Genomic DNA, 16,362 nt, shown 5'->3' on the forward strand with positions numbered 1-16,362 from the left:
GAAATATGTAAAATGGCCTCCCCTGCATAGGATTGATTGTAAAGCAATGAAGTGGGACTCGAGGAATGGCCTGCTCAATTCCAGGGCAAGCAGGCCTGCAGCCCTCAGAAAAACCAGTTGAACTGGCTCAGGACAAAAGTACTCTGATGAAGGGATTCCAGAACCTCTCTGGAACTCCAAACCTTTGAAAATGTGGCTGCCTCACTGTTTATGCTAATATGCAGGCAGCCTCCCAGGTACCCGACCGTCCAGGCCAGACTTGTGATGCTAAGAACCCCCAAACTGTGTAATGAAGTGTTTTCTCGCCTAGAATTGGCCTTGCTTCTTTAGCAAGTTCTCTCTCCGTTGCTGCTTATTTTCTCCCTGTGCACCCTCTTATACAGACACTCAGCTTACTGTGGTATTTTCTAGGAAGCCGTTCGACTTTAACAGGAAAATTGTTTTCTACATCTTGCTAAGCCTGAGACTTGGAAGACTTTTGGTTGGGCCCGTAGATTTGTGTTCTGTAACCTCATGTGGAGCCAGTTGCTGTTTCCTGTTCTTCCATCCTCAGACCTCCTAGGACTCCTGGGGCCCCCAGCCCTCTCAGCTGAGAACTTTCCTTCTTACTGTCTTCACACTAGACCATGGGAGGCGATGATGGCCCTGCTCTTTGCCTAGCAGATGCAGCAGTCCTCCCATCCCATCGCCAGCTCACGGATTCTCTCTGACGGGCTTCTTGATGGATTTTCTTTTTGAACGGTTTTATCTCTTTTTATGATGTCACATTCCACAATACATTGTATTTATTTCCAGCTACATGTATTACATTTCCACACAAGTTTTCCTAAATTATATGATCAAATTTGATCTCCTCCCTTCTCCCTTGAGAAGAGTGAATCAAACTCTTTGTCTATCACTCAGCAACTTTTAAGTTAATCAATCAAAAACTTAAGTACCCCTACTTAGTCCCTTACCAGTATGAGCCGGTGACGCCCCCAGAGGCCCTTCCTGCCCACCTCCTTGGGAGGTGCGAGGCAAATTGAAAGACTATGATTGGTTCCCTTAAAGAGGAGGAGCAACCTAAAGACCAGCTTGAGGATTCAGTCTTGGCACTCTGCGCTCAGCTGGACTGGAGGAGGAGACTCTTTCCTTGGATCCTGTGGTGGTGAGTGGAGGGATTCCTCCTTGGTTCTTGGGTGAGGAGACCCTCGGTGGGACGCTCCCTTCAGCGCGAGTTCTGGTGATATTCTTGGAGGTCTTTGCCTCGTGTGCACGGAAGGTTCTCATCAGATTCTTCAGCATCTCCCGGTTCTTTGGACTCAGGCTCCCTAATTAGGACTTTGGATTCTGGTGAGATTCGCTTTCGGGTATGTATTTGGAGTCTGGAGGTGTTAGGATGAAACTCAGGGTATCAGCAGCTAGGCCGGGCTTTCTGTCTCTACCTACATTTCCCTTTCACTCTTTGCACCTCTTTGTAAATAAAGCTGCTAAAAGTTACTGTGTCTTTAACTGTGACCCCAATATTACTTTAGACTTTTCATGTTTAGCATAAAAGCGAAATGTTAAATTCTTGCACCCTCCCTGTGCTGGCAGGGGATTCAGTCCGGGTTATGCACGGGTCATCATGGAAGCATTTCCACACTGTTGATTTTTGTACGTAATCTTGTAGAACCCAAACTCCCAAACATAAACCCAAATAAACAACTGCTTTCATCTGCATTCTGATTCCACAAGCTATTTCTCTGGATGTGGGAGAGCATTCTTGGCCCCTCAGAATTGCCCGGGATCCTATCGCTGAGAGTAGCTCTTAAGTTCATCACAATATTGCTATTATTGTACTCTCTCCCTCTGTCTTCACAAGAGGCACGAGAGCAGGGTTTCTTCGTAGATCAGAACTGACAGGAGCTGACCAGGAAGACCAGGCCAGAGAAGAGGAAGCACCTGGGACACTGCCTGAGGGTCTGGATTTCTGAGGCAAGGGCAGCTTATAGAGAACTGATTGAAGGAGTGAGTAGGAGGGGTAGGTCATTAGTGCATCAGTTCCAGATAGAGTAGATTAGAGTAGGCTAGAGTAGGCCCAGGCCTGTATAAACCTCAAAATTTCTTAGACTTATAAATGTTGGAAATTTCACCATTGGGAAATTTCATACTTGAAAAATTTCCTATTGATAGTGGGTCTTGGCTATTGGAATGTGAACCCCATTGGCATGGGAGGTTCCTCCTCCTCCCTTCTTAAGATTACTTTAGGACAGAAACCTTTTGCTGAACAATGGAAAGGACTTTGACCTATGCTTAAGCATAGAACAGGAATTTCTTTGAGTCATGATTGATTTTAGAATTGATACAATGGAGATACTTGGAATCAATCTCCACCCTACTCAGTCCTAACAGGATTGAGGAAGGGCTGCAGCATAGATCAAAATTTAATTATTCCAATCTCTACCCTACTCAGGTTAACAGGATTTAGGAAGGGCTGTAGCAAAGGATCAAAGATTTAATTATTTGAAAATATGACCTTCAACAGACATGTGCAAAGCCTCTGGGTGGTCCTGGGTTAAGCTAGAGCCACCATTGGCACAGGGAAAATGATGGACAGTGATTGGTAGATGTGAGAACTGAGGGGAGGGAACTTGGATGGTTTCCTTAAAGATAGAGGGCTCTGAAGACTCAGGGGTGGTGGTTGAGAAGTTGGTCGGTGTGGTTGGTGTGTGCTCTGAGAAGGTTGCACTGAAGGAAGCTGAAGGTGGGGGCCTCTGAGACTGTTTCTCCATTTTGGTCATGTGAGTGATAAGGACTGATCTCCTTTCTTTGCCCCAGCTATCTAAGGGCTTGGGCCTTTTGGCCCAGCCTAAACAGAAGGGGTATTTAAGCCCTATTCCCTTCTCTCCCCTTTCTCTCTCTCTCTATCTCTAATTCCTTTCTTCCTCCTGTTTGTAATTAAACTCCAAAAAAGGTTGGCAGCTGACTTGAGTTTTCATTTAGGAATTACATAGCTGAATTCCTTGGTGACCTTAAATTAATATATATCAGTCTTTTAAAGTGATTTCCTTGTCACACCTGGGGTTTGCCCGGCAAGAAGAAACTGTCCTCACAAGACAGAGGTGGGTTATTAGAAATTTTAGCTAGTTTTAGGGATTTTAGGTATAGTTGTACCTTCCTTACGCCACCATAGCATTCCCTCTTTGGGTTTCCCTCCAGGTTATGCCCCCAACCTTGGGTTCTTGTTTTCTAGCTCCCTCCTGATTCACTCATGGTTTCATAGCTCACATTCTCTAGTCTGCTGATCTAATCCCAGTCTCTGACTTCCAGCTTCTCATCTCCAACCATCTAGAAGACATCTTAAGCTCAGCATGTCCAACCAAACTCAACTCCTTTATGCTCCGACTCTGCGCCTTCTAGATTTCCTTAGTATTCTTGAGGGCACCACACACAACCTTCACTGTCTCTTGCCCTGAAGATCCATTTTGTGGCCAGGGTTGGCCACTTTTACCTTCACAACATCTCAGTTTTCTCCCCAATTACATGTAAAAACAGTTTCCAACATTTTTCATAGAATCAAATTTGAGAGCCATATTCCCTCCCTCCCTCCCTCCCTCCCTCCCACTGCTCCTCTCTCCATTGAGTTGGTAAACAATATTTAGATTTTACATGTGCAGTTACGTAAAACATTTGTCTAAATCCTTTTGAGGAAAGAACTTTGAATAAAATGAAGAAAAGAAGTGAAAAAGATTTGCTTTGGTCTGGATTCAGACTTAATCCTTTTTTTTATTTAAAAAACCCTCATCTTCTGTATTGAAATCAATGCTGTGTATTGGCTCAAAGGCAGAAGTGCAATTAAGGGTTAGGCAGTGGGGGTCAAGTGACTTGCCCAGGGTCACCCAGCTGGGAAGTGTCTTGAGGCCAGATTGGAACCCAGGACCTCCTGTCTCTAGGCCTGACTCTCAAGCCCCAATTCTTTTTCTTTGCAAGTGGAAGACATTTTTTAGCACGAGTCCTTTGGGATTGTTTTAATCATTGTATTGCTGAGAATAGCTGTAATTTGCAGTTGTTCATTGACCAGTATTCCTGGCACTGTACAGTACTCTCTTGGTGGTGTTTACCTCACTCTGCATCAGTTCTTCTGTCTTTCTAGGTTTTCTGAGCCTTTGCTCATCATTTCTTACAACACTCTAGTGTTCCATTATAATCATATACTACAACTTACTCAGCCATTTCCCAAAGGATGCTTTCCAAATCTTTGCATCCTAAAAAGAGGCGCTTTAAATATTTTTCTTCCTATAATCTCACTATGAGGCACTTGTAAAACTGTTTCTGACCTCTCCTCCTCCAATTGTCCCTCGTATCCCCTTGCCCTGGCTTTCTCTCCAGCTGGCCCTGGGTGGTTTGCCCTCATTGCCAGCTCTGAGGAGAGTAAGATTCGGCCGCTTCCATCCCCATGCCTCTGACCTTCCCCCACCCTGGGAATCCTCTTTTGTGTGAGATAACTTACCCCATTTCGCCCTCCTCCCACTGTATTCCTCTTTCTCACGCCTTATCTTTATTTTAATTTTTCTTTATACGCTCACTTCTTTTCCTCATTTGATTAGGATTTTTTCCCATTGACTGGAAAGATTTAGATTTAGAGTTTATGAGTTTATCATTGTGTCTGCGTTTGCACTAACCAACCATAATTGACCAATCTTTTCTGTTTTTTAACCAGTGCAAAACAATTTCATTCAGTAGCAAGTGCTGTGTAGAAGAGGCTGCATTTGTTTTGTTTAGTCCTGCCTTTGTGCCTGACCCGCTGCGGAATTCTAGGCGAAAGGCATAGGAGAGTACCTACTCAGAGTCAGAAAGTAAGAGTCATTTCTTTCTTTCTCATGAGCGCAGCTGGGGAGCACAGAGGCTAACCCTAAATTCTGTGCCTGTGCTCTGAACTTGTGACACATTACATGGATCCCCGACACCTCCACCCCAGCCTGGTCCCACTCCCTTTGTCCGGTCGCCAGGACGTGGGATCTAGGCATCGACCCCATGCAAAAAGCTGCACGATATATAGGGGAGTCTGATCTCGATCTCGGCACCAGCCTCTACTGGGAGTTATGGTGAGATAATCCTTCTCAGGAGTGACTGCCTTGACTTCCAAAATGAATGAGCCTGACATGTAGGCATCCTGAATTCATGATCTGTGGACTATCCGAGTATCTTTGAGGCCTCTTCTGAGAAGAACACTGCTCCTCTTTGTGTTTCTCACATAGGCAAATGCACTTAATTCAGAGGTTCTTCATCTTTTTTGTTCCTGGACCCCTTCTCAGAGCCGTGTTTTTAAAGATACAAAATAATACATAGACTGACAGAGGGAGCCAATTCATTTTAAAATGTGGCACAAAAAGAGATCATCAAAGAAAGTTGTTCTCAGCCTTAGGCTTCTTACAGGCCAAAGAAAGAATGAAAGGCCCAAAGGGCACCAGAACATTCATAAAGCACTGGCTGTGGGTGTGGGAAGAAGTAGGAACTAAAGAGGGGTGCTCAGGAATTGGGGAACAACTGGCTGAACAAGTGACATTTGAATGTGATGGACTTTTATTACGCTCTAAGAAATGACAAGTGGGATAGCTGTAGTCAGACATGGAGTGAACAGAACCCAGAGAGTGGTCTGTGCGATAGCGCAATGCTGCCAACTTAGGGCACAGAGTTTGTATTGCTTGACGGCCTATGTGATACAAGAGTCTTGAGGGTAGGCAAAGGGAAGAAAAAATGAAATGAAATGAAATGAAAGAAAAAAGAGGAAAAGGAAAGAGAACCTTTGAAGCATGCTTTAAAATGCACAGAAGAGGACTGTTTGGGGGGTGATGAGGAACAGCCAAGCAGCACTCGGAGAAGCTTCAGAAATAAAATGTTGGATTTGCTTAAACTCTGAAAGAGCAGCAAGCGATAGACATAGTTTGCATTCATGGCTGCACAGGCAAATTCACCTTTTTTGCTCTTATTGGGTCGGGACAAATTGGGTAGTAAACAAGTTCACATTTATTCAAAAGGGAAGTGCGCTCTATTTGTGGATGTTGTTATTTTGACTTCTATGACATTCACATTAATTGGCCTTTCAAATAAAAACTATAATCAAAGCTTACTTTTTGGCAGCTTCAGAAGTGAATGAAATCTGACAGCGAAGGAAGGATTCCATCCTTCCTTCCAAATGCGCAACAGAGGACATGTTGTGAACCGGGTAAAGGACACGGCCCGGCGTCTCAGATGGCCACGTGTAGGATGGATTCCTTTCACGTCAGAGGCCGAGTCTTGTTAAAAAGCAGAAAGCTGTATCTGAGTTCTCTCTTCCTTGCTCTAGATGAGCATTGCCTCCCCGCGATCTGTATAAGCCTCCTTTAGACATTGAAGTAGTTGTCGTGCAAACCTGTGCACTGCCCCCCTCCCCCCATCATCTCTGGAAAATTGGTGATAGGCTCTGCCTCCTCCCTCCACAGTAAGAGATGTGCTTGCCTTTTTTTCCCTAGAAAGGTTTTTTTATGCATTTGACAGCTGACAAACAGGGATATTTCTGGGTGCCCAGCAGGAATGAATGAAAAAGCCAAGAGTTTGTTTTCTGGTTGCGCCAAGATGACTCTTCTCGCTCTGATATCCGGCATCCCTGTGCTTACGTCGGGTAAATGAACCTTGTCCAGTGGGCACAGTTCTTTAGGACACTGCAGTAGGCTGGAGCCTCATAAATACTCTCTTGAGAAGAATTCGTTGCTGTACCAGGTGGCAACAATACTTCATCTTTGTAGAATCAGGCTTATTGGGGGGCGGGGGGGGGGCGGTGTTGAGTGTCTTTGCTAATATGAATGGTGTACAGCAGGGGAGCCAAATTTAAATAGAGACGGGCGAGCTGCCAAACCATTCTCAAGGATCCCCGTGGATGTAAGATATTTCCCAGTTAAATTTTCGGGCCACACGCGACATTTTTGACCCCATATAAAGGAGAATCGGCCTGGCCGGGCTAAGCTTCTGTGAACCCAAAAGACAGATCTACAATCTTGTCTAGTCTAAATGACTTGGCACTAGGAAGCATCTGTTTACCTTCTTGTCACCACATAGGTTAATGTTCGACCTGTTATTTGTTTCCAGAATGTTTTGGATTGGAATGGAGCCATTGTTCTCTCTGACTCAGATTCTGTACTTGGCTTGCTCGCTCTTTCTCAGGAAGATTTTCTTGTATTTTGGATTGGCCTCTTTGCACCTTAACTGGACCCCCGCCAATGTAGAGGGCTTCATTTCTTCCACAGTGTGAGACTTAAGATAGCCATAGTTCCCTCCACACTGTGAAGAAGCAGTCAGATAAGTCAGACAATGGCAGGACCTTGTTGAAAGGCAGCAACAGTTTTGATATTGGAAGTGCGGCCTACCTTGTTACCTGCCCTCCAACAGGCTTGAACTCTTTCTAATGTTGGACCTACTTGTTATTTCTCTCCCCCCACAACCTTTATTCCTTTGCCAAACAGCTAGTCCCAGGATCCTGGGTTAGAAAGAAGTGTGGAAACAGTTGGCAAAGATCTGGATGTTTGTAGAGCAGCAGCCAGTTGTTTTTTCTAGAAAGTTCCTCGTAATATATGCTTTCTAATGAATACTGTTTATTGCCTTTCAGATTACTGATATTTTAAACCATCTGACGTGGACCTTCCTGGTGTGTCTTCCGAAAAGCAATGGACTGGAACACCAAGCCTACGGAAAATGCTGCTTTGTCATCCTATCTCGAAAGCCAGTCCCATTTTCTGAGAAAAGCCTTAAATCCACATACCTTAGCGCCTCAGAGTTCTTGTAACTACTCTGGAAACGGTCAAGAAGTGTTCGTTTGTCCTAACAATAAGAGTGCAACCTTACAGTCACTGCAGTACCAGAATATTGAAAGTCACTCAAGTCTCCAGCCAGCCTCTCACCGAGAGAGATCCAGTAGGGCGCTCGCCGTCGCCCCAAGCCAAGCAGATCAGAGTTCTCACAGACCCTTTGGAGTGCCAAGAAATGCCTGGTTAAGTTCTTCAACAAATGATTCCATGTTTTTTAACAGAGGATTGTCTGGCGCCCCATCTCAGGCAAGTCTCAGCGCTAGCGTACACAATACCCTGAAATCTCAGGACCAGTATGTCTCCAACACCTATACGATGCACCTCCAGATGCTGTCATCCAACTCGTCCAAGGTTCCTGCACTGTATCCAGGAAATCAGGGGACCCATGTGTACTCAGCAGAGCAGCAGATAGCGTGGGGACCACCTTGTGCCCCCAATGGACTCACGGTGCCTTTTCATCAGCCAAGTCAGTATCTCGATTCCCAGAGAGGTGTAGCAGCCAACATTCCTGACTCGAGCGTTCAGAAGCAGCCTGCCGGGTCAGCCGCCCCGTTACAGGTGACAAACATTCAGGTTCTGAACCCTGCTGTGGCCGCTGCCTCGGCGCCTCCCCCCTATCAGGGCGGGGAGACTCACCACTATGCTGCTATCAGTACCGTCACGGAGACCAGTAATAGAAACCTCCCGAATTACTACTGTAGAGTCATGCCACCATTTCCCAAAAATGCTCAGTATTTAGCCCAGAACCCACCGAATGAAGTCCTGCATGCTCAACAAGCCCATCTTTCTGAAACAAAAAGAGGTTTTGGGAGAGATTGCCAACCCCAGTGGCAGAACACCAATGAAAACAGCCACCTGATTGGAAGCTCGTGCAGTCAGAAACCGAACGCTGAAGCAAACCATCCCTTTTGTGAAGCAGTTAATTCTTTTGCAGTTGGTGGACTGCCTCACTATAAAAATAAACCAGTGAGAACAAATGTTTGTGATGCATCTTCAGAATTACTGAGCACAATGCCAGCACCCGGCAACCAGAAAAACAGGCCTTCTCTTGGAGAAGGCAGTGGTTTTCTTGGGGAAAGTAATGGTTCTCTCCGGGAAAGTAGTAGTTCTTTTGTGGATGGTAGTGGTTCTCATAGTAGTCAGCCAGTTCATTCAGAAATGGAGAAATCAAAAGAAAATGATTCCACTATCATAAAAGAAGGCTTATTTAGGGATATCAAAAAATTACTGGCTATGAAAAATGAATTTTTGAAGTTGGCAAAAGAGATTAAAATTAAAAAAACCTTTCTTTCTGGAAATCAAGATAAAACAAGGAATTCTTTACTGCAGAATACTGGTACTCCTCTGCAACTTCCTTCTAAGGATCAGTCTTTTCCACAGTTAATAGCAATGAAGTCAACGCATCAGCCACTGACAGCAATGCAATCTGTAGAAGATACAAATAAAACTAACACACTGAACACTAGTATTAAAGAATATGATTGCAATAGACAGATTGGAAATTCAGTTTTTCCAAATTCTGCCTCTTCTGGAAAATTGCAAACAGAGCATATGAACACTTTTTTCCAGGAAACCCCCCCAGTGTGTCAGAAAACCATGTCAGCTCTTAATCCTGCACAGCTGCCATCAAGTCAGATTGCCATAGATGTCAATAAAGGCGATAGATTTGAGGGACCTCAACAATTATCCAGTGATACAATGAAAATTTCTCTTGCCCAACAAAGTAAAAACACTTTGAAAAAGAAAGAAAATCACAAACTACTTACACATCTCCTTACAAGTGACAATACAACTTTAGATTTTACCACTAAGGTAATGAATCAAGAAACATCAGTAAAAGGTACAAGTGAAAAGATGGAGGACTTTAATAAATCTATCCATTCTGAAGTAAAGCTAAAAATGGACGTCGCTAGTACTCAGTCACATTTAAAAAACACAGCAATTCCAGGGACCACTAGCACAAATGGTGATGGTTTCGATAATTCTGTTAAACCAAAAGATAGAACTTCAATTTTCCTTAATGGAATATCTGATACAAAGGATAATAATTATTCTATGGAAGAACTAGCTGCATGTCTTGCATTATGGAAAAAGGCACCATCAGAATCTACTAACGTTCAGAAATGTGACAAATTAGGAAAAAATAAAACATCAGATGGAATGTCATCTTCTACAGCCATAAGAAACACAAATGAACCAATTTTGCCAACTGCCAGTGTTCCCATTGGGCACAAACATGAATCTGGAAATTTAAATTTAACAAAGGGGATTGAACTTCAAATTGCTGTTGTGTCTCCTTTAATCCTTTCGGAGGTAAAATCATCAGATAACCAACCACTGAAGCCTACTAAGTCTTCTTCAGAATCAATATTCCCAGTTATTCAAGAAGGCAGCGTGTGTAGTTTGCAAGACCAAATTCAGGGAAAAAAAGAAGTAGCTTCATCAGATGTTTATACTGCTAAAGGAACAGTAGGAATTTCTGTTGCAACACAAAATTTCCCACTTACTAATAAGTTAAATTCTAAATTAAAAGACATAAAATCAGCTGATGGAATAGTACATTCAAATGTAAAGTTGAATTTTTCATCTGAAACAACGAAAGAAAATGTAGGCAGGTCAGAGTCGCACCCGTCCCATTTAAAAAAGGACACCTCTCCTAGAAGTTCAGACAGCTCGCAGCATCAAAAAGGTTTTGAACAAGACAAAGACCAGAAAATCTCAGAACAGTTGGTAGATGACACCCCAATGAGTGATGACTTGTTACACATCGCTAGTGTCTGTTCCCTTGTTGAAGGTGATGAGTTCTATAATTCCCAAATAGCTAGTATGTTCAACTCTGTCCCTCTGACCCAGGTTGATAAAAAAGAAGTTTCACCACCAGACAAAACTCTGATTGAAAGTCACCAACTTAAAGAACAGTTGAACCAGCCAAAATATGAATCTGTGGGCGATTTGAAAGTTAAGAATTTGCTGAAAATTGAAAACGGCTTACCTAAAACATCTGATGGGACCCAATCATTGGAAACTTCAAAAAGCTTTCAGCTGAAGCTTGGAGAAAAAGACAATGGAAGTGTTAAGCCAAAAAATGATGTGGAACCGAAGATTGAGAAGACAGAGGTTGCTAGTAAAGCATGTTGCTCATCAACTAATGGTCAGAAATATCCTAATGCTAAAGAAATTGCTGCTGTGTCTAGCACACAGTTCGCCAAAGAGCCTCCATCTTGTATGGTCCAAAATATTGAACAAGCAAACAATAGGATAATTTTTGATGCAGTATCTGTGAAACTTCTAAATGACCAATTGTCTGAACTTGTAGAAGAATTTCCTTATGGTATTGAAAGTAGAGACACATATAGTATTATAGCATCAGAAAATAAAAATTCATCACTGCAACAAACCACCAACCCGGTTACAAAAGATAAAGAAACCACCATCAAAAGTAATTGTGACTCTGAAGATCCAATAAACCAAATAAAAATTACAATATTGAGCTCAGAGCGCATGAAAGAATTGTTCCCTAAAGAGAATGAAGATACCTGCGAGAAAGATGAAAACCTGGACAAATTGAAAAAATCTAGGAAAAAAGAAACCGTCACAGACATTGAAGATCACTGTGGTTCACGTGTGAAAACTATAGGAGATAATGGCACTCCGGATTCCATTATACCTTCTATAGGAAAAGATAACATCCATTGCTGTACATTAGGCTGGCTATCTACAGTTTATGACGGAGTGCCCAAATGTCATTGTGATTCTAGAAGGGGCATTAAGAAAGATGATACGATTGATGGTCAAAGTAAAGGAGACCCTGCTACTGGTGGGAACATTATTTCTGCAAATAATTTGCAGAATTTGGTGGCATATTCTGAAGGGAAAAGAAGTTTACTTGAAATGGAACAAGATGAAATAAAATGTTCACCAAAGACCTTTGAGAAAGAAAAGCCTGGTTTTTCTTCAAAGAGGAAAATGATGAAGCATAATGAAAGAGATTCTCAAGAAAATCCACAGAAGATACTTAAGGCAAGAAACTTAATCCCTTTACATGGGGAAAAAAAAAAACCCCGTTTTTGGTCAATGAAAAACAAAGAACTTTTTAAGAAGGAACGGCCCTCAAGGGATTTGGTATCAACAGAGAAGTTAAAACAGAAATTTAAGTCCAGTTGCTCAAAATTTAAAAATCCAAAACAGAAGTTGGAACAAATGAATACATCTAATATGGAACATAAAAAGAAATATGAGCTAGAACAGAAAACAGGCATAGTAAATGGGTCTAAGTTCTGTGAGTCTCTTTCAGGCAAGAATGAAGAAAATTGTCATGTAGACAAAACATCTACAGATGCAAAGTCCACACACTTGGAAAAGAGTGGACACCAGAGTGTGATGAACACTTCAAATGTGAACTTGAACTCTTCAAAGTCTTATGAGAGTCCATCTAAAATGAATAAAAAACTCTCTTCTCAAGATTATTTACAGAGGAAAAAGAAAAAAGAAAAGATCAGCAAAGGAGACTTAAAACAAAGGCACGAAAATGAGAAATTAAAAAAAAATAGGCCCCATGTTTCTGACTGTGTGTGGCGCAACAAACTCACTATAAAACTGGTTAACTGTGCAAAATCAAATGAAGGACATGACGTACGGAAATATAAAAGATCATTAGACAATTTAGCACACCATAATAAAGCCACTAAGTCTCACAGAAGCAAGATCCATCATTCAAAAGAGTCCCAAAGAGGTGGCATTGCGAGGAATGTGCAAGAAAAGGTTGGTGAAAAGCCATCTGATAATAAAGCTATTTTAAACAAAAAAGTGAACAAATATAACCAAATGCCCCTCCAAGGAAGGGATCAAAGGGAACAAAAGAAAATGTATTTGAACAGAGTTGCATTCAAACGCACTGCACAAGAAAGTATTTGCCTAACAAAATTAGAATGCTCACCTGGCAGATCTGTAAATCAAGGTAAGCATGATAATGATGGTAATAAGACCAACCAAGATTCATTTGCACTTGAGAGGGAGAAATTTGAAAAACCAAGAATGCTGGAATTTAAGTTATGTCCAGAAGGACTGCTTAAGAATGGAAAGAAGGAAGAACATCTGGATTTTAAGTCGTTTACCAAGAAAGAACAAGTTCCTGTACAAGGTACGGCACGTTTTCTAGAAAAGAGGATCGCTTATGTAAGATAATGATGCAAAAATAGAATTAATCATTGAGAAACATTCCTATAGTAGAAAGAGTGCTAGACTTGGAGTCTTAGAGACCTGGGCTCAGATCCTGCCAAGGACGCTTAACTCCCCGTGAGCTAGCGGACCAGTCCCTTAATCCTCAGGTTGATTATCTGTAAAATGTATAGAAGAGCCAGCCAGTTCTTACCTCAGTAGGGTTATGAGGTTTAAGTGGCATATTCTATGTCAACCGTTTGGTAAGCCCCAAAGCACTCTTAACTCTGAGCTAGTCATTCTAATATTGACTCTAATTAGCTATGTGGGAAAGTTTTCTTTGGGCTCAAAACTAACATTCTGCTAGCAACTGAAATTGATCTTTGGTACGTTGTTTTTTCCATTCCCGTTCCCATATTACTTTCTCATTTTGTGGTGTGAAGAATCCTGCTACCTAGAACCCTAAAAATAAAGTTCTTGTAACTAGTCTGTGAAAAAGTATGTAAGTAGTAAGAGCTCATTAGCTTGTTGCTTAAAAGAAAAAACTTGCAAAGTGCTTTTAAAATACCACGAGCAAGGGAAATTGTTACTCGTTCTTAATCAGATTGTAAATTTTGTATAAATTGATGGAATTCAGCATAGTACAAAACACTCCAGTCTTTGTATTGCTTTTGTGCTTTGCGAAATAATCTCCCACTCTCCGCCATTTTTTCCTTCTTAAAATATTTTGGTTTATAGGAATTTTGAAATGGGGCTACACCTAGAGTGGTTTTTTCCATGTGGAAATCACTCATTGGGACAGTAAAATTATGATAGATGCTATAGAGAGAGCAGTCGGCTTAAATAAGAGTATTAAAGAACTCCCGAAACATACTCCCTGCTGGGTTAAGAGAGTTTTTCTGTCACCCGAATGGGACTCTCACGTGACAGATGGAGTCTTTGTCAAGCTTGGTAACTTCTGCAGAGGGGAAAGCCTTTGTTTCCGTTTGGGCACGTATTTGAGAAGAATAACATTGTTCTAAGCTCAAAACAATTCTTTTTGCCCGGACCTTGGGTATTTGGCTGCTTCACATATAGTTATATTAGAATTTTGAAATATTTATCAATAAAGTGATATTAAAATGGCAGTTTGATCATTTGCAGGCATAAAAAGCACCAAAGAAGACTGGTTAAAATGTATTCCTCAGAAGAAAAGGAAAGTTGAAGCGGTCAAAGATAAAGGTGACACTTTTTTTACCTTCGGTCTTAGAATCAATATAAGGATCAGTTCCAAACCGGAAGAGCCGCAAGGGCTTGACAATGAGGGTTAAGTGACTTGCCCAGGTCGCTTGGCTGGGACTGGCCAGTGTCTGAGTGTCCGAGGCCAGATTTGAATCCAGGACCTCCTGGCTCTAGCCCCTAAGCCACCTGGCTATAGGCCCCCTGTGCTCAGTTTTACTGTCCATCTTTCTGAGCGTTAATGAAGAGTAACGGGAGGTGTTTCTTGTTCTGTATCCTTTGGGCTTTACTGCCCTTTTTCTCGCCTGCTTTGTGACTGGGGAGACGAGAGTGGAGCTTCTGTAAAGAAGAGACGGAGGAGAGAGGGAACCCAGGCGCCCCTCGTTCCCAGTCGGTGCTTGGTGTTCCAGGGCGAGGCCCAGTGGGATGTGGGAGAGCATTGGGAGAGCGTAGGGAGAGGGAGGCGTGGGCGATTCCGGATCCAGGCACGCTGCCGGCCCTTCCCAAGAAGGTCTTTGATTCCTGGCCACCGAGGCTGCATTCTTTGCCTTCGGAGCCAAGCGAGCGAGTGGCGGCCGTGGGAGCTTCTCTACCGTCTTAGTCCACGGGGGGAGGGCGCCGGGCCTGCCGCCCCCCCCCCCCCCCCACCCCCGACCTCGGGTCACTTAGCCCTGCTGCCTCCTTTTCTGTGGATGGCCGAGGGTTCCAGGGTCTGCCCCGAACCCCCCGATGGGAGCGGGAGGCCGGCCGAGCCTTTGGGAGTGTCCGGACAGGGTCGAGCACAGCAGGGGGCGCCACTTGTTCCCTTGAAGGTGGGGGAGGGGCCTGAGAGGAGCATCCATGACACTGGATGGCCGTGGGGCCACTGGGGGAGCGACAGCATTAACCTGGGGGGAGGGGGGCCTCCAGAGACCAGGAGGGCGCTGGGAGAGCGCCCTGACTCGGCGGGCCGGGTGCCGCCCGACTGGCACTCTCCACGCTGACACTGTCCTGTTTCCCTCAGATGACAGCGCGCCGTCCAGCTCACGAGCCTACAAGAGGGCCTTCAGTGACGGCGGATTCAAGGCCGCCGAGAACTCGTCCAGAGACTCCACGACCATGTTTCAGACCTACAAGAAACTGTACTTGGAAAAGAGGAGTCGAAGCGTGGACGCCGCCTGTCCCAAGTGACTGCTGGGCGCGGCCCTGCGCAGTGCCCCTCCCCCGCGGCAGTGCTGCTGTTTGGTGTACACTTGTATAGGCGGGCGTCCCTTCACCAGCTTGGCTGGGCAACACCTGGTCTGTATGGGGAGAAAGTTCCGTCTTTGCTTAGGAAACCCTCCGAAATCCTGATCGGGCTTCCGGGAGAACCACCAAGTGTTTAGCTGCTACACACATTAGTGAACCAAACAGACGGCATGACAAGGAAACTGTTTCGTTGTTGCGTTTTTCCTTATTTTTGTATTTCAGAGCCGACGAGAACTGTAAAAATTCACCGAGAGTTGAGGGAAGGCCGTTCCTCAACAACCACCTGTACATTGGGCTAGTTCTGTAAATACTTGTGTTTATAAGCTATATTAGCCGATCGTAATCAATTGTGAATTTGGAATAGTATTTTGTTAAAAGTGCCTTTTTGTACTGTTCAATTTTGTATGGAAGTGTAAACTTTCCCCCAAAGTCTGGTTTTTTTACTTATTACTTTTCATACTTGAAATAAAGACTTATTTTGAAAATTTTTCACGTTGTCTTTTTTTATCAAATGGTAACTGGGTGAGTTTCCCAACATGTTGAACAGGATATCATGAACCTGTGAATCATTTGCATTCCACGTAGGATGAGAACAGGACGGGAGAATAGACGTGGATTTGGAATGGGGGTGGGCAGTTGGGAGGTTCCTCAAGCTTGGCTCTAAGAATTTGGGAAAACTGACCGCACGAGGTAATACTGCGAAGGAGCTAAACGAGGGGAAGCATCGTTGAGTCGGCCCCCAAATGGGGGATTAGCAGAAAGCGGGGCCAGAAAACGCCGCTAAGCACCAGGAGGATGCACCCGCCTCAAGGAAATCCAAGGAATGGTCATTTTTCTAGGCCAGATGTGTTGGGCCACAGAGGTCTCCTGGGGTCTTGGTCCAGCCAGGAAAGGTGGTAGAGCCGCTGAAAGAACAAAGCTGTCCAGGACCCTTCAGGGGATCCTCTGAGGCCGCTCT

The 16,362-nt window shown here is 43.7% G+C and overlaps 1 protein-coding gene across 2 annotated transcripts in view; it reads left to right on the forward strand.

Annotated features, from left to right (window-relative positions):
• The window catches only part of RESF1 (retroelement silencing factor 1), a 46,294-nt gene extending 30,402 nt beyond the window's left edge, over nucleotides 1-15,892 (forward strand). The window contains exons 3-5 of one of the 2 annotated variants that reach the window (XM_007502538.3): nucleotides 7,604-12,942; nucleotides 14,103-14,180; nucleotides 15,181-15,892. In XM_007502538.3, coding sequence (XP_007502600.1) covers nucleotides 7,662-12,942; nucleotides 14,103-14,180; nucleotides 15,181-15,347 — 5,526 coding nt within the window. In that variant the 5' untranslated portion in view covers nucleotides 7,604-7,661 and the 3' untranslated portion in view covers nucleotides 15,348-15,892. Of the gene's footprint in view, nucleotides 1-7,603; nucleotides 12,943-14,102; nucleotides 14,181-15,180 lie in introns of those variants that run through there. The other variant, XM_016425542.2, reaches the window with a different exon arrangement.
• Nucleotides 15,893-16,362: the final 470 nt, after the last annotated feature.

Source organism: Monodelphis domestica, chromosome 5 (assembly GCF_027887165.1).
Source record: "Monodelphis domestica isolate mMonDom1 chromosome 5, mMonDom1.pri, whole genome shotgun sequence".
NCBI classification, from domain to species: Eukaryota; Metazoa; Chordata; class Mammalia; order Didelphimorphia; family Didelphidae; genus Monodelphis; species Monodelphis domestica.